At 35.4% G+C, this 18,634-nt stretch overlaps 1 protein-coding gene and 1 long non-coding RNA gene across 2 annotated transcripts; one reads left to right on the top strand and one right to left on the bottom strand.

Moving 5' to 3' along the window:
* The first annotated feature begins 1,120 nt into the window (after positions 1-1,120).
* Positions 1,121-3,755, top strand: LOC130470101 (uncharacterized). The gene is made up of 5 exons (XR_008930121.1): positions 1,121-1,228; positions 1,653-1,719; positions 1,814-1,909; positions 2,185-2,349; positions 3,345-3,755. It is a non-coding gene; the product is annotated as an uncharacterized lncRNA (long non-coding RNA).
* Positions 3,756-4,150: 395 nt separating this feature from the next.
* LOC110804530 (toMV susceptible protein tm-1(GCR26)) lies at positions 4,151-18,094 on the bottom strand. The gene is made up of 9 exons (XM_022010130.2): positions 17,831-18,094; positions 15,837-16,484; positions 15,042-15,248; positions 14,320-14,535; positions 13,989-14,211; positions 12,258-12,505; positions 11,485-11,663; positions 11,130-11,383; positions 4,151-4,780 (listed from the first exon to the last, which is right to left on the bottom strand). Exons 1-9 carry the CDS (start codon positions 17,957-17,959, stop codon positions 4,629-4,631), a joined length of 2,256 nt encoding a protein of 751 aa, XP_021865822.1. The 5' UTR covers positions 17,960-18,094; the 3' UTR covers positions 4,151-4,628.
* Positions 18,095-18,634: the final 540 nt, after the last annotated feature.

Here is an 18,634-nt window from a genome sequence, read left to right as displayed (position 1 = left end):
CTCCAGCACGACCCTGCAAATACGGAAGGGTTTCGACGGGTGGTCATCTTGGGGGATCTGGTTGTTCGATTTGCGAGTGGAGGTTGACGAAGCGTTTATGTCGCCTCAGATTTCCCTCTCTCTCTCCTCTCCCATGTCAACGGTAATTCATTTCTGCTATTTCATATATTATCAATTTGATTCCAACACTAAATCAGTTGAATTTCTAATTGCGATTCTAAAAATTGAAGATTTAAACTTGATATAAATGTGTAGGAGATGGTAAATTGGTAATCTTGATATAAAAGTAGCTGCTGCTTATTATTTTAAGAACTTGATTCAACGAAATGTTCATGGAGAAGGTCGATCTGGCTTTTATAGTCAGGAATTTAAGGAGATGCTATTGAAAACTGGGCTTGGTATTGAACCCATTGAATTGAATTGTTTGATAATTTTTTCTCTAGGAAATTTGGGTTTGTTCTTAATTCGGAGTTGTTTGTGGGTGATGGGTTTTGTTTCGATAATTTGGAGATAGATGTAGAGCTCAAAATCCTAACAGAGGAATCTCTAGAGATTTATTTTCGTTTTGTGATTATTTTCAGGCATGTAGTTCTGCCATGGAAATTCCGCGACCTTCTACATGGAAATCGAAGCCTTCCAAACACAAAAGTGGTGAATTACTGCAATTAAGTTTATGATCTGATTAAGGTGATAATCAATTAAAACGCAATATAGTTTATTTTAATTTCTTGCATATTTCAGTTTAAGCGCACTGATTATGCTTTGTTAATTAGAACCCTATTAATTTCTTGATTCTTTAACCTTGGAATGTTTATGCTTTGTTTGAACTCTATTAATTTTTGGATTCTTTATTTTTGCACTGATTATGCTTTGTTAGAACTCTGTTAAGGGTTACAGTAATGTCGAATTTATCTTTATAGCCCAGACTCGAGAGTATGTGTATGAAATTGATAATTGTCCGAAATTTTAATTTTTTTTCTCTAGGAAATTTGGGTTTGTTCTTAATTCGGAGTTGTTTGTGGGTGATGGGTTTTGTTTCGATAATTTGGAGATAGATGTAGAGCTCAAAATCCTAACAGAGGAATCTCTAGAGATTTATTTTCGTTTTGTGATTATTTTCAGGCATGTAGTTCTGCCATGGAAATTCCGCGACCTTCTACATGGAAATCGAAGCCTTCCAAACACAAAAGTGGTGAATTACTGCAATTAAGTTTATGATCTGATTAAGGTGATAATCAATTAAAACGCAATATAGTTTATTTTAATTTCTTGCATATTTCAGTTTAAGCGCACTGATTATGCTTTGTTAATTAGAACCCTATTAATTTCTTGATTCTTTAACCTTGGAATGTTTATGCTTTGTTTGAACTCTATTAATTTTTGGATTCTTTATTTTTGCACTGATTATGCTTTGTTAGAACTCTGTTAAGGGTTACAGTAATGTCGAATTTATCTTTATAGCCCAGACTCGAGAGTATGTGTATGAAATTGATAATTGTCCGAAATTTTAATTTGTTTATTTCCGGTAATTCAAGGAGGCTCGATGCGTACATATCCGTTATAAAGCTAGGGAGATCGAGGGTTCATGATTTTTTTGTTTGATTTGGTTAAATCTTAGAAATTTGATAAGTTATCTACAATTTTTTTTCCAGCTGCAATGGTACGCTATGAAATAACATGAAATTTCCTTGGCCTTCAATTCCTGCAGTTACTATACCGGTGAGAATATAATTCTTTTACCTTTTGCATTACTTATGTAAGTGTGCGGTTAATCCTGTCGCTCTTCCCTGAACAAATTCAGTTACTTTTGTAGATTGGATATGATGAAGCAGGGTTGCCTATCGGTCTACAATTTATCGGAAAACCTTAGGCTGAAGCAACATTAATTCACATGGCTTCTGCAGTCCAGGTAAACCTTCATGTTTTCAAGAACCCGTCTTGAAAAACTGTTACGGTCTTGCCATGATTTTACCAAAATAACTTTCTCATAATTGTCTCCTTCCAAATTTATCTCTGAACTTTTGAATTAATTTTTTGCTTTCTGATTTTTTGCGTGATTATTTTCTTTCCTTTGGTGTATTTATAAGGTGAATAAATTGTTCAAAGGTGCACCATTGCAGCATCTTAAGAATGTCTCAAAATCTGACTCCAAAAATGACATCTTACTTCGGAATATGCTTACAGGTCGATCGGACTTGGGATAATCATGCACTGAGAGAACCAGCTTTAGTTGCTCACTTAAAGTAATCCAGGATTTTTGGCTACGTTATTGAGAAACCCAATTTCTTCACTTTTACTTGGTTGGCAAAATTAGAATCACATACATCTTGGAGCATTCTGCAACTACTGGTAAACAATTCCTCACTCACAACTCATTACCTGCCATTTGACAAAATTTATGACACGGAGGATTTTATTTGAATCAATGCAAACTTCACTTAGTAAAAGGGCTCCGTTCACTTATATCAAGCTGAAAGTTTAATTTTGACACGAGTGAACTATGATTTTGCCGGGTTAGTATTATTGACTGTATTTTGCCGTTCAATTTCCCAATTTCAATTTTTAATGGGTGATTAATAGTTGTGAATATATGTGGTTAAGTAAATAATAATAACTCAATTGGTTTAATTTATTTATATGAATGATTGAATATAGACAGAAAAGGGTTTACTACTTCACATTAGAATCCTTATGTAATAGAGATGTTTCTACATTATAATCCATCTTATTTAGATCACAAAACAATCTGAATTAGCAGATCATACAGTCTCTAATAACCAAGTAGAAGCAAAACAATTGGGCTGTTGAATTCAAATATGATCATCCTAATTTTATTTGTTGCTTAAAGCCTACTCTTAATCCCTAGGCCGTTGTTTCTGATGTTTACTGTTCAATTTTTTACTGCATATTTGTTTCAATCATTTGCTGATGATAATTTCGGATTTTAGCCTAATATAAAATCCAATCTAAAAATAAAATTGAATAATGTAAACAGTTTAGCCTTAATTTTACTACCATTTGCTTACATTGAGAATATTGTACATCATGTTGGACCTGATGATCATCCTTAATTTAGGCTAAACAGGTAACTAAAACGGAATATATCAGTACTTGGTTTTGTGACAATATGTTTCAATCCTATCTCTTCATGTTGGTAATCTAAACCTCAATTAAGGTTATCATTAAGCAAACTGATAGGTCGTGATTAAAAAATTCTATCTAATTCATCTTTGAACTCAGCAGAAACACATTGCGTGCATATCTGGCTTTAAATATTACAAAACAGAGAAGAGCAAGGTTTTATTTTGTAATTTTTATTCTTTCTTCCTCTGTCTTTTTTCAAGGTTCTCAAAAGGGACATTCCATGGGAGACATACATGATGACCAAGTTGATCACTGGGACAACCCTTCAACTTTTAAGGCGTTATGACAAGAAACCTGAGAACTAGAGAGCTTCCTTGCTGGATGATGTAATTTTTCATCTTTGCTTCTTTCTCGAAGTATAGGCTGTTGAAGAATTTTAGCTACAATCTTTTTGTCAAATGCATCCAGTGACACAAAATCTCTTTTAATTTTGTTGAGATCTGTCATGACCTACCCCGTTCCTAACCATATAATTTCTATTGAATGTTTGTATGATTATGTTCAACATAGATTCATAGAAGAGGCTTGATTACTCTGTTTCACTATGATTAACAAGCATGATTACTTTGTTTCACTATTTACTTTGTGAACAATGTTTTATCTAATATTTATATTTAGTGGTAGTAATACAATGTCAAGTTTTTATATAATTTCGCACGCATCGCGTGCATATAAGACTAGTTTTAAGTGGTAAAACACAAATTCGGATTTTTTTACCATAAAAACACAAAAATACCTCTGACTTGAACACTGTATTTGGTAACCAAGTTAACTTGGAAAAACAAAGAAAAGTAAAACTATAAAAATCTGTAGAAAAGTAAATCTGTATATGAAGAAATATGTAGAAATCTCTAAATTTTATTTTGTTTGGCTAATTATTACGGAAAACTAGAAAAATTAGAATATCATATATTTTTCACTTCTTTAATTTTGTTTTCCAAGGTTTTTTCATCAATTTTGAGGGAAAAAGTACGGAAAATAAAACAAGCAAAATATAACTACTCCGTATTTAATTTCCACACATTTTATTTTCCTCACTTTCAATTTAAATTACCAAACAAGTTAAAATTAAGGAATTCTCATATTTCAACAATTTTACACACTTTTCCTCGTTACATTAGAGTTCTCAAACACGCTAGAAGTCTGAAAATTGATGTAATTGCCCATTGCAAATGGTAGGTTGGTTCGTTCATTTCGGGTCCCCATAAGAAGCACTCCAAACCCACCTTCAACATTGATGACTTTCCACTTTTGAAGTTAATGATGACCCCAACATATAAGCTAGTAAAACTTCAATTGACGTAAATTTTGGTTCACCGAAGACAAAAGTCAAAAACATCATTCTTTACCTATTCAAACTTGTACAAGCCATGAAATTTCAACAGCAATTACTTCATTTTCAATGGATCGATCACCAAAATTTCTCATATTGGTGAAGCAATTGTAGAAAATCCAGAAATCGAATTCTGAGTTCTGAGTGAATTTCAGTTGAGTGATATTAATTTATACTGTTGAACTGTACTTGTTATAGCCTGTTCAACGGGTAGTCTTTCCATGCTAGATGCCCCGTAAAACCCGTGAACTCCGTTGGTTCTCTTCAGTATGAACTCTGCTTCTTTAGGGCCTGATATGGGACCTGCAAGGTTTAAACTGTTTGTGTTAGCTAGCTTGATTTGCCCATTGCCTACCCTAAAAGCGCGAGTCTTTCATAAACGATGAAAATTTAACAAGTGGCGGATAAAAGTTTAATAATGTTGATTCTACAAAGTGACATTTAAAAAAACATAAAAATTGACATTTATGAATGATTCTACAATACACCCAGTGGCGGATCTTAGCCAAAATTTATGAGGGGCTAAGGTTTAGGTTTTGGGCAAGGTTTACGACTAACATCCTACTGGTTATATAAATGCATTCAATCAATATATCACCAACATTTTATACGTACTTCATATATTCTAACTTGTCTAATTAATAATTTCAAAAAAACTTATCAGGGGCCTTGCGAGTGGAAGATCCTCCCCTGAATACACCTATACCTTTATGCCAGTCTAGAGCACAATATATTATAACAGGCAGATTGAAAGTCCCAAATGTGAAAGTGTATTAGACTATTAGGCTTTAGTTGGATTTACCTTATAAAAATGTACAGAGGTCACACCTAAATTTCCAGAGTAATTTTGTGGTGATGCAATACCAGCATGAATTCATTTAGGATATAAATTAGATGTAGCCAAAGAATAATAGCAGATTAGCAGAAGTAGGAAGCTTTGTACAAGTCGAACATTTCTTACGTCTACTAGTAGAGTCCAAGGAGATCTCACAACTTATTAGAGTACAAGAGCAAGCACGACAGCAACAAACACAACAAGCACAAAAGTCAGCTCATTACTACATTAGTAGCTCGTTTGTTAAGCTTAGAAGATCATGAAGCACAGATTGATGACTTGTCTTAGTTTGTTACAAGCTGTAAAGAGTTAGTTATAACTAACTCAATGATCCTTAGATCAGTCCTCTCTTCCAAACTAGCACACTAGTATAAAGCCTTGTACTATGCAAAACTCTCATTGTAATAATGATTTACTTCTTCTCTAATCAACAAACTATTTTCTCTCTTCTCTCAATTCGAAGTTCTAGAATCTCCAAGTCTAGAACTTCTTCATGGTATCAGAGAAGCATAGATTCTGCCATTTTTTGTTTGATAATCCGCAATTTTCAACTGCTGGAAATTCAGCAGAGAATCAATCTGTTTGTTGTTCAAGTTCACAGTAACTTGAAGTTTGTGGTTGATCAAGTTCAAAGTAACTTGACATTTGTAATCAATTCTTCTTGGTATTTTTTGGTTTCTGGTTTTTTGATCCAAAATGACAGCACCATAAGCAACACCAATTCCTCTTATGCAAGATCCTAACAGTGTCTATTTCATACATTCATCTGAAAATCCATATGCAGCAGTTGTTTCTGATAAGTTCAATGGAGAAGGGTATGTAGAATGGAAAATAGGTATTATATTGGCTTTTTCAGTCAAGAACAAGGTTCGTTTCCTTGATGGTTTTTTGCCTAAACCAGCTATTTATCATGTTGATTACCAAGCTTGGGATAGGTGCAGTAGTATGGTAATATCATACTTGTTAAGGTCTTTAAATCCTACAATTGCTAAGAGTGTAGTGTATCTATCAACTGCAAAAGAAATCTGGAAAGATTTAGAGGAACGTTTTTTAGTCACTTCAGGTCCACGATTCTATGGTTCAGTCTGAGTGAAATATCCCAACTGTGAAATATCCCAAGGTGATAACTGTGTTACTGATTTTTTCACTAAGATCAAAATGATCTGGGATGCGATCAATGCTAAATCTGTTCCAGTCTGTGTTTGTACTGGTTGTACATGCAATGTCAGTTAGATGTTCTTGCAAGAGAAGGAGGAAGAAAGACTGGTTCAACTTCTAATGAAGCTACACAAGAAGCATTCACAAGTGAAAACTTCTTGTTCAAGATGAGAAACAACAGGAAATGTCTGAAGTTCAAAAAGTAAAACCAATGGTTTTTGCTGCTACTGGTGATAGGAGAAACAATCATAGCAAGTATAAGGGTTTCCAGCCAAAGATTTTACAAGGGCCTGATAATCACAAATTTGCAGTTTCAAATAAGAGAGGTGCTTATTACTGTAATCACTGCAATATGTCAGGGCATTCTATGAATAGATGTTGGAAGCTTCATGGCTATCCACCTAATTACAAGAACAAGAGGTTTGTTGGGATGATGCATAGTGACGATGATACACCAAATGATGAGAACATCACTCACATTTCAGAAGAGCAGTATCAGCAATTCTTGAATCTAATCAACAATACAAAATAACAACCTGATTCCAAAGTGAATGTGGCAGGTACTTGTTTAATTACTTCTTTTAATTCAAGATGGATTGTTGATAGTGGGGCTACTGATCATATATGTTCCAATCTACATCTGTTTCACACTTATTCTGTGGTTGACAAAGATGCTAAGTCCATCACAGTAGCCGATGGTAAGAAAGTTCAGACCACACATATTGGTGATGTTAGGATTGGTAAAGATATTGTCCTTCAAAATGTTCTCCATGTTCCTAGCTGTCAGTTTAACCTGATCTCTACTCATAAGCTATGCAAAGACTTATCCTTTAATATCATATTCACTTATGTTAAGTGCATGATTCAGGAACATTCTCAAAGCTTCAGTGATTCTTGGTAAGCTTGACTCAGAAGTCTTAGTTACAATTAGTGAGGATATTAAGTTGTGGCATCTAAGGATAGGCCATTTACCTTTTGATAAGCTTCATTTAGTCAATAAAGCATTGCCATTTGTTCGCATGATAGTTTCTGTCAGATTTGTCCAAAAGCAAAACAGTGGAGACAACCCTTTCCAGTTAGTCACACTAAGACAGATCAGTGTTTTGAGTTACTTCACATTGATGTTTGGGGTCCTTATAGGGTTAAACTCGTGATAATTATACATTATTCCCTACAATTGTAGATGATTTTTCAAGGAATACTGGACTTTTATTATGACACATAAGTCTGACTCTGTTTATATTATGTCAAATTTCTTGAATTATGTTCAAACTCAGTATGGGTTAAAGGTGAAGTGTTTTAATACAGACAACGCAAAGGAATTGTGTGAAGGAAGAATTTTGTCTTTATACTATAATCATGCATTAAACATCAGAAAAGTTGTACTGATACACCACAGCAAAATGGAGTGGTAAAGAGAAAGCATAGGCATCTCCTAGAGACAACCAGAGCTTTGTACTTCTAATCTAGACTACCAGTAAGGTTTGGGAAGAGTGTGCTTGCTTACAGCAACACATCTCATCAACATAATGCCTTTGAGTAGCATTAACTTTGAAATTCCATATGAAAGGCTGAACAAAACTCCAGTTGGTTTGGGTCATTTAAGGGTGTATGGCTGTCTTGATTATGTATCAACAATTAAGTCTAACATATCCAAGTTTGATCCTAGGTTTGTACCTTGTGTTTTGGTTGGCTATCCTCCTGATCAAAAGGAAAAGGGTTACAGGATGTTGAACTTAGAAACTAAACAAATTATTGTTTTCTGGAAGCTTCTCAATAAGAAGATTGGGTTGCAGCCATGAAGAAAGAGGTTGAAGCTCTTGCATCCAATGGTACCTGGGAGATCTGTGTGCTTCCTAAAGGAAAAAAGACTATTGGTTACAAATGGGTGTATAGGGTGAAACTGAAGAAAGATGGTTCTATTGAAAGATACAAGGCTAGACTTGTGGCAAAAGGATTCACATAGAAGTATGGAGTGGATTATGAGGAGACTTTTTCTCCAGTTATCAAGATGGCCACAATAAGGTGTTTAATTGCTTTGGCAGTCACTAATGCCTGGATTGTTCATTAGCTGGACATTAATTGTTCATCAGATGGACATTGATAATGCATTTTTGCATGGTGATTTAACAGGGGAGGTGTATATGAAGGTTCCTGATGGGATTCTAACCCATACAACAAAGTTTGCAGGATTAAGAAATCCCTATATGGTTTGAAGCAAGCCATCAGATAGTGGTTTGCCAAACTCACTTATGAACTTCTTCTTGGATTTGAACAAATCCAAGAAATGATTACTCATTATTTATTAAGAGAGTAAACAATATACAGACATGGTTGCAGTTTATGTTGATGACATTCTGGTCACTGGACTAGATACCTCTGAAATTGTTGCCTTGAAGACTCATCTAAACAACAAGTTCAGTATCAAGGATTTAGGTGAGCTCAATTACTTCCTTGGAATTGAAATCTCTATAGTTAAGACTAGTGTAATCTTGACTAATCAAAGTTCACTAGGGAACTTCTAGCAGACTATGGCATGGATGTTTCTAAACCAGCTAAAACTCCTCTTCCAGTCAAGCTCAAGTTGGGACTTCTTTAGCGGATGAACCCTATGCTGATTCAACTCAACTCAGTACAGATGTATGTTTGGTTGGAAAGCTTAACTTCCTCACTCACACTCGACCAGATCTATCCTTTGCAGTTTAAACACTAAGTTAATTGATGCAATATCCCAAGGCATCTCATCATCAAGCATTGAATCATCTACTTAGATATGTTGTTCACACAGTTGGTCAAGGCATTTCCATAAAATCCTCGGTTGATTTTACAAGCCTATGTGATTCTGATTGGGCTCCTTGTCCTGATACTAGAAGGTCAGTTACTGGATATGTTATGCTTCTAGGAAACAACCCCTCTTGGAGATCCAAGAAACAAAGTACCATTTCAAGATCATTTTCTGAAGCTGACTATAGAGCAATGGCTGCTAAAGCTTCGGAGATCACCTGGTTGGTTAGGTTATTGCAAGAAATGGGACTATTCAATCTTACTCCCATTCAGTTAAAGTGTGATAACCAGTCCGCTAGTCTACTATTCATATTGCTAAGAATTCAGTTCATCATGAGAGGACCAAACACATTGAATTGTTGGACTGCCACTTTACAAGAGATAAAGTGTTGGAAGGTTTAGTTGAATTAACTTATGTACCTACAGCTGATCAACTGGTTGATGTTCTGACTAAGGTGTTGTCTTCTACACACCACTTTGAGTTAATCTCCAAGCTAGGTATGCATCCAGTTGAACCAATACTTAGCTTGAGGGGGGCTATTGGAGTACAAGAGCAAGCACACGACAGCAACAAACACAACAAGCACAAAAGTCAGCTCATTACTACATTAGTAGCTCGTTTGTTAAGCTTAGAAGATTATAATGCACAGATTGCTGACTTGTCAACAACGTGCACAGATTGCCGACTTGTCTTAATTTGTTACAAGCTGTAAAGAGTTAATTATAACTAACTCACTGATCCTTAGACCGGTCCTCTCTTCCAAACTAGCACACTAGTATAGAGCCTTGTACTATGCTAAGCTCTCATTGTAATAACGATTTACTTCTTCTCTAATCAATAAACTGTTTTCTCTCTGCTCTCAATTCGAAGTTCTAAGTCTAGAACTTCTTCACAGCTATATGCAGGGTTTCTTCTGCTATCTTAGGTTGGAACTGAAAGTTGGCAAGCACACTTCCGGATTCTAGAACAGTAAAGTTTGACTATGGTTACATGTGTCTAGTAGATAGATCATCATTATCATTATCATTACCCCATTGCCTCAAAGAGGCTCCCGCAAGAAGCGGGGTAAGGGGGGGTCGGGTGTACGCAACCTTACCCCTGCAATTGCAAAGAGGTTGTTTCCAATTGACCCAAAAGCGATAACGGGACGACAACGGGACGACCATCTTCTACTTCATGGAAAGGAAGCGAAGGGGTTTTAAGAGCCATTTTGATTTAGTCTATTACATCCCACAGCCAAAAGAACAAATGAATCTTTGGCTCCATCGGAAATGAAAGAGAGATAATCAGCAATATTAAACATTACCTTATAACAACAACTTGCACTTGTTCAATTTCCTCTTCAAAATTAGCTATTTACACTAGGAGTGTTTGGTTTGGTGTAAAATGCTCTCATGGAAAAAGATTTCCCCTTTCAATCATTTTACGCTGTTTGTTTTGGCAAGGGATAAAAAACAATTTTCCATAACCCTCTCAAAGATGGAAGTCCCTTTTCCATTTGAAAAGAAGGGAAGTCACTTTTCCTCCTTATCTCCCTCTTCCTTCTTCCCATCAATCTTCCCCCCTCCTCTCCCATTTTCCCTATTCTATGAATTTTCTTATAAGAAGCCAAACTAAGGAAAAACTAGTTTGGAATTGTGTTTTTCCTTAGCAAATGTTTTATGTCAAAGATCATTTTTCACCGAAAATGCTTTACGTCAAACCAAACACAGCCTAAGCTTCACCCATAGTACAGTAGAACAGTATTACTTACAGTCAAAAGACAGTTTTTCTGCACTATCTTAATGAGAATAATGACCCACCTACAGTAAGAAAATAGCAAAAATAAAAGCAGAAACACAATGTTAACAGAAACTAGAAGTTGTAATTTGTACCTCCGTGACAGAGCACAATAACATCTGGCCTGATCTTGTGGGCAGCATCTGCAATAGCTTGAACACGAGTTACACTTTCATCTAGTGTAACAGCAGTTGTTGCACCTATTGATCCAGACGTTGTAAGTCCCATGTGTGCCACTATTATATCAGCACCAGCTTTTGCCATTCCTATGGATTCATCTTCATTGAATGCATATGGAGTTGTCAAAAGGCCCATTTTGTGTGCCTTACCAATCATCTCAATTTCCAAGCTGGACATAGAAATGGTAATATAAGAAAAAGGAGATTATAAGTAATGGGCGCAAAGTTAAACAAGGATGGGACATAGAGAAGAGAAATGATATGAGATTACCCGTATCCCATTCCTGTTTCCTCTAGATTCTTCCTGAAATTACCATCGAAGAGGCCCACAGTTGGAAAATTTTGCACCCCAGAAAATCCAATTGCTTCTAATTGCTTAAGAAAATAGTCCATTCTACGGAAAGGGTCAGTGCCACATACTCCAGCAAGAACTGGTACATTTTTCACCACCTGCATAACATGATGTTTTTTTTAAAAGGGCTTATCGCGTAGTTTTGCTTTTGAATTGGACATCAAGATTGGATTGTATAGCATTAACAGCCCGTTTGGTAGCCGGCCTTAAATGGTGTCAATGGTAATGAATTTGTATGTAAATTTGCAAGGAAAATCAATATTCATTCCCATGGTAATGCAAGTTCACTTAAAATTATCTCTTTTTCTTTATAATTTTTCATTTTCATCCATTACCATTTGGGGAGTGGTATTTGGTGGAAAAAGCAAATTTATAAAGAAAAACACCAAGTTTGAAACAAAATTTTATTACCATGGACATCATGGTGCTATTTCCTTGCCAAATTACACTTAAATTTGTTCCTATTCCCACCATTTATTACCGGCTACCAAACGGGCCGTAAAAGACAACACTAGATTATCCCCCTCTGACAGACTCCAAAATATAGATCTCAAATATCCTAGGGTAGTCTTGATTCGGGTGATATCGACAATATATAGATTATTACTCAAGTGTAAAACGAAACTCGATGATGAACTATCATCTAACTAACCCAGGGGAAAACATTGACCTAAAAGACATCTGAAACTTACTGGTAAAACTTCATTTGCCATTTCAAGAACTACTGCATTTGCATCAGCGAAAGGCAATAGCCCAGCTAAAGACCCCCTTCCAGCCATCCGAAATCTTCCAGAGTTGTATATGACAATCAAATCAACGCCGCCTGCTTCCTCAAACTTAGCTGATATCCCTGTCCCAGCACCAGCACCTATTATTGGAATTCCTTCGCGTATTTGATGATTGAATGTCTGCAATATTGTCTTTCTTCTTTGCAAAGTGTCTGCAAAGATCATAAGAGTTATATCCCTTCTTTACCATTTAAATATAATCATTGTCAAATATGGGAAATGGAACCCACTAAGGCATGCTTCATGTGCAAATTTTTGCAGTACACAGAAATAAGTTCAATGATATTATGAAGCACTCCTACGTACAAGAAAGGAGAATAGGCTTCTTGAACATATTTTAATGGCCAATTTATATTTAGGTCTACAAGACCATTTCTGCCTTCATTTAATTTCTTATTAAAGCAGGGAAAAAAAAGTAACTAAATGTAATGTGTCATCAGCTCATCACAAATAAAGCATGCCCTTTTCTCGGTTTTGTTCATATTGAATGGAACTGACAAGTATGCTTGTGCACGTAGAATGGTGATACATATCATTATCATTACCCCATTGCCTCAAATAGGCTCCCGCAAGAAGCGAGGTAAGGTGAATGGTGATACAATTAACAGATAAAATGACACTTTGAGGGGAAACACTATAGGATACGGAGTATTTAAAACAAGAGTGTGCACATAACTTCTAAATTTATAATCAATTATAGAAAATTTAACAGCAAAAAGAAATATCAACTACATAAATTTACAATCACGTTAAGGATTAGCTAACTTCATTTTCTACTCAAACTCATAGCTATAAACCTGACTCTCGGATTTTTTTTGAAGAAGTGATACCTAAGTACATGCTGAAAGCATGTTGCTGGTTGCCTTCAATATAACCACATGATAAAAATTCATTAGCTACATAGAAAAGTTAACTTGAACATGTCAAGCATAAACTAAGTATGAAAACAGGCTTTTCCTAACTCAATTCATCCAGTACATCAGGAACAGTTCTATCAGTGATCCAAGACAGAACTCAAAGGTATAGCTTCAAGATCGAACAGTGATGTAAAATTATGTATCTCTTTTTCCAGAAAATTTTGAACTCTATCTATCAATGAGGGACAGGCACTAAAATCTGCACAATCTGATACTCTTACAAGAGTTACACCTCAGCAGAACATAGATCAGACTTTCAACTGAATTCATAGCAGATAATAATAGTAAGAGAATATTTGATATTGTTTGTCCCCCATCTACGTACGGCATCCCAACAACTAATATTACTTTGCGACATTTATGTGAAATTGATAGTCATGGGCTAAGAGCAGAAATAAGTGCCCTATTACAATATGTGCTTTCACTCATATGACTATAGGTCTGGCTCGTGGCTATCTATTAATATAGTAATGTGTATTCGCGTTAACATCTGAAATGTCATTGGAAGTTATAAAAGTAATGTGTAAAGTGTTGATTTATATTAGGCGCCAGGCATGTAGTCATGTTGCTGGAACAATGACTTATCCTTGCAAATAACGTTGATCATTAATACCTTTAGAAACCAAATAAGTGAATTTATCATGACAAAAGTTCCCAAATCATCAAATCTAAAATCAATAAATTTTAACATATAACACTGTAAAGATTAAGTAAGAACCTCTATTTGCGTCAGGGAATTCACTCAAGCTGTAATGTATGCATGGTAAACTAGAAGAGTTGGCTTCAGTTTTTACATCTTCACAAACATCTTGATTGTGTTCATCAGCTGAAAGTTTCTCCCTACTTGAATCTGGTGCACTCTTGCTACTAATCTCTAGAAATGCATCAACTAATGCATTTGCAAACTCGGGATCATTGATATGATAAGGATACTTTTTGACCTATTAAAAAAGAATAGTTAAGGAAAAATGATTTGGAATGCAGATTTAATAGCTTTCGCATAGTCAAAACAAAATAAGAAGTATGAGATAGCTGTTCAACCACAGAACCTTCCGATCTTCATTTGCCTGAATCAATCTCTGAAGTTCACTCAGTAGAGTGCCAGTTGCTTCAGGGTCATAAAAAGGCATTTCAGGTGCATCTAGAGCAGAGATACCTTTCTCTGGCAAGCAGATACAAAATTTTGATGATGCCTTGTTCAGTTTGGACGCAACAAACTCGGCAAATTTTTTGTTTTCATCTGCTGTGGTCCGCATAAGTGTCACCTGTACATGATTACAATTTGATGTTACCTGTGGTTATGCCCCAAATATCCTATAAAGAGACATCAAATGATAACACAATCAGTTTCTAAGATAAATATATTGATATGAGTGCTAAGACTGCAATTTACTGATATGAGCACTAAGACTGCACTACTGCAGAACACAGCTTATAACAACAGAAAAACAAAGCTCAACAAATGCCACTGAAGTGGGAGGGTCAGGGAGGTACAGATGTAAAAAACCTTAAGCTAACTGATATAAGATTATCTAAAGTTGTTTTCAGAAAGATGCGCAGGAAACTTTTTGGGGTGAAACAGTGAACAGCAGGGTACAGCACTAATGTACAAATAATGAATAAACAATGAGAATGAGACTATAAAGTTTGCAGAAAGATAACATGTTTCCATTTTTTTTTCCGGGTCAGAAAAATAAAGGTTTATATAATGAAACTTTTACCAAATTGCTCGACTAAAATTTGCACAAAACCTGATGATTTTGAGGGTCACCTGCTCATTGTGCACATGAATCTTTCTATCCTGAAACTTGGAAGGTATGCTGTCCTTTGCACCAAAATTTACCATATCCAAGGCTCCAACACTTAGGACAAAGGGGATCTTCTTCTCTATGATAGCATCAAAGCGAGAGCTGTCACATGCCATGACACCTCCAACAACATGATCCGCAACTTCTGTTGTTGTGATATCCAACACACCCTACTTAATAATATTAAAACGACATAATGGTAAGTGAAAATAGAAACAAAAGCCGTAGTTGAGAAAATCATGAACTAAAAGAAAACATGACAAATTCATTCACAGTTTCCAGCTATCATAATCTGATAATGGTTGAGTAATGTGATAAAATCAATTGATCTTGTAACCAAAATAAACAAGTGGATAAATCAAAGGAAAAGGATGGAATAAGAAATGACCAACAATAATAACATCCTCTGTTCTTATTTAGATGACACAATTGTTTTGTCACGTTTTCCAAGGCAATATTTCAATCATGAATATCTTTAATTATCAATAGGTAAAAATTATAAAATGTTGATATTATAAATCTATATAATGAAACGATTATAACAAGACCCCATAATCCTACATGACTACATTTTCTTTTAAGTATAAATCACAATTGATAGTGAAAGTAGATTATATGAATAGTGTCAAAAGTCAAATTGTGTCATGTAAAAAAGAACGGAGGAAGTATATTTTTAGTAAAGTCAGTGCAAATAATAACATTAATATCTAAAATTTGGATCAGAGTTTGTATCAACATCCAAATGAAAAAAATAATACCTGTATAAGACCAGCTTTTACAAGATCCTCCATTGCCCTGCCCCCCACCCCAGTTGCATGGAACACCAAAGATTCATAACCCTCCTCGAGCAACCTGTTCTTAACAGCATCCACACATGAGGTGGTGACCCCAAACATAGTAATCCCAGCAGTAGGTTTTTCCTCAACACAAGCAGACCGTTCTAGGCTTCCGAGAACCATTCCTGCGAACGCAGCTCCAGCATTCGACAAAATAACCCTGCTAACTCGATTGATTCCACATATATCAACAACTGATGGAATCAATACCAAATCTGATGTACCAATATAAGGCTGAGTTTGACCACTTGCTACAGTAGAAACAATGAATTTTGGCACCCCAACTGGAAGACTTCTAAAGGCGGAGGACAATAAAGAAGTTCCTCCACTGCCTCCAAGGCCAATAACTCCCACTACAACATGATCATCATTACAAGCTTTCTTTATATAATGTTCAAGAGCTTTACTCATTATAGTGACCGCCCTGCCGCGGTCATTGGGAAGCAAATAATCTTGGTTTCCAGGACCAAGATAGGAAGATAGCACATCTTTTCTTGGAACATAATGGAAATCTTCCAAACTCGGGATCACCTTCTGACCCGTGGAAACATCAACTAGAGTGACTTGAACCTGATTAGAAGCTTACACAAACTAGTATTAAGAGATGACTTTATAACCAATTTGCAACAGATTTAAAATTTGTGCTTCCATTTTGAGCAACCAGATTTGCAAATTAATATTGTAATAAATTAAACCCCTCCCCTCCCCTCAGAATAAATTCCTTATATACCAACGAGGTCTTGGCCTAATGGTTAAGAGAGGGCATGTGACGATTGGTCTCAGGTTCGAATCCTGCCTCCACCATTTGTAATTTGTGTTTCCCAAAAAAAAAATTCCTTTAGATAAAAGAAACTATCGAATGTGGGACATTATTTTCAGGTCATATAAGGTAACACAAACTGAGAAAATTCTATGAAATCAAAGAGCATTTCAAGCGAACGGTAAAACATATGATGCTTTTCTGTAGAGTCCACCAGAATTGCCTATTACGACGAGTAATAGTTTTGGTACAATGTGCAATTCACCACCTAATTAGGCTAATTTGTTAAATTGGGCCAAAAACTACCATATTTGCGTTATAATTCGCCTTTGTAAATAGGCAGTACGTGGGGATTAGAGTAATATGTGAACAATGAACTCCATAAATTGAACAAAATCAAACATGTCTTTCCGGCCAAACCTTTCCCTTTCTTCCTCTCTTTTCCCTTCCCTTCTCTCCCCTTATCTTCTTTTCCTTTATTAAGAATTTGGCTGGTTCAACAGAATTTGACTTAAATTAACTTATCTGAACTTAATTTTGGTGAAAATAAACTTATTTTTGTGTGTAAATTTCTAAATAAACTTATTTGGTTAAACTATACTTATTTGAACAAGCATAATATCTAGAAGGAGATACTTCCTCCGTTCCAATATCATTGGACCATTTACCTATCATTTCTATTCTAAGAAATAAAATAGTTACTTACACACTACAATATATACTCTTGCATCTTAACACTTGTTGATTTATACTTCCTCCGTTTTTCAATATTCATAACGTTTGAACTTTTTACACTATTCGCATATTCTGCTTAGACTATTGTCGTGATTTACATGTAAAATAAAACATAGTCAGTTGAGATCTTGTTAGATTCATCTCAATGTGTAATGTATCTCCTCAATCTTATAAGTTGTTATTTTTCCATGTGGGACAATTCGGGTAACATTGATTTTCAACACAAATCACACTAAATCGAGCAAAATTGCAAGTTACCCGGACTTAAAAGAATTGAATGTCAATCAAGTATCAACCCCAGAAATGATCAATAAAGCTAAGCATCAAAATATAATTACAGAGATAATAAGATGGATAAGATGAAATGAAATTAAAAAACAAATGTGGGGAAAATGATCGAAAAGGATTAACAGAAGCAAACCTGAGACGGAGAGGAATTGGGAGAAAAGGAATTGAAATGCGAGGAAACCGATTGACATAAGAAGCGGAGCTCTTGAAGCTTGGTATCAGCAGTGCCTACGCAGAACACTTGATTCTTCTTCTTCCCCATTTTTGTTTTCTAATTTCTAATTTCTGCTGATCACTCTCGTAATTCAAAGCTGGACTACTTTGGAGTTTGGATTTGGATTTGGATCTTCATTCTATCATTTTCCCAGGTTGTCTGTACCCTCTACGTGTCATTTTCTAAAGGCCATTCAACTAATAATCCTACGAATTCAGTAGTAACTAATATAGTACCCGTGCGATGCACGATTTATGATCTAAATATTATTTTTTCATGAAATCTGAACTATAGTTATATACAATTGTCTTATGAATAGTTCTTATAGATATTATTCTAATTAAAATCTAAATCTACCACACTTGAAGCAAATTTGTTGGAGAACCTCCTATTCCACACAAAGATTATTTTGACCCTGTTCATCACCATGTCAACATATATAAAGTTATTTTCATCAATCTTTACTCTGATAATAATAACATATAATATTCGATATACCATCTACCAATTACCCGATTATATATCATCTACCAATTACCCGATCAATTAACATATGTCCACACTATCTACTTTATTCAGGTAGAGATGACTCTGAAGTGGGGTGCGTGCAGGAGATGGTCCCTCCACTTTCATACCCGCTTAACAATGTCATCTCCGTCTCCGCTACCCACGATAGTATATGGTCCCTCCACTTCCATACCCGCCTAATAATGTCATCTCCGT

The sequence above is a fragment of the Spinacia oleracea genome, chromosome 3, assembly GCF_020520425.1.
Source record: "Spinacia oleracea cultivar Varoflay chromosome 3, BTI_SOV_V1, whole genome shotgun sequence".
NCBI lineage: Eukaryota > Viridiplantae > Streptophyta > Magnoliopsida > Caryophyllales > Amaranthaceae > Spinacia > Spinacia oleracea.
This window is presented reverse-complemented; position numbering and strand designations above follow the sequence as displayed.

Excerpts from the sequence above, each read along its gene's own strand:
- LOC110804530 (XM_022010130.2), bottom strand. The coding sequence starts at position 17,959 with ATGGGGAAGAAGAAGAATCAAGTGTTCTGCGTAGGCACTGCTGATACC. Across the intron at positions 14,212-14,319 it reads AGGCAAATGAAGATCGGAAG|GTCAAAAAGTATCCTTATCA; the intron begins GTTCTGTGGTTG and ends CTTTTTTAATAG. Across the intron at positions 4,781-11,129 it reads TATTGTGCTCTGTCACGGAG|GTCCCATATCAGGCCCTAAA; the intron begins GTACAAATTACA and ends TAAACCTTGCAG.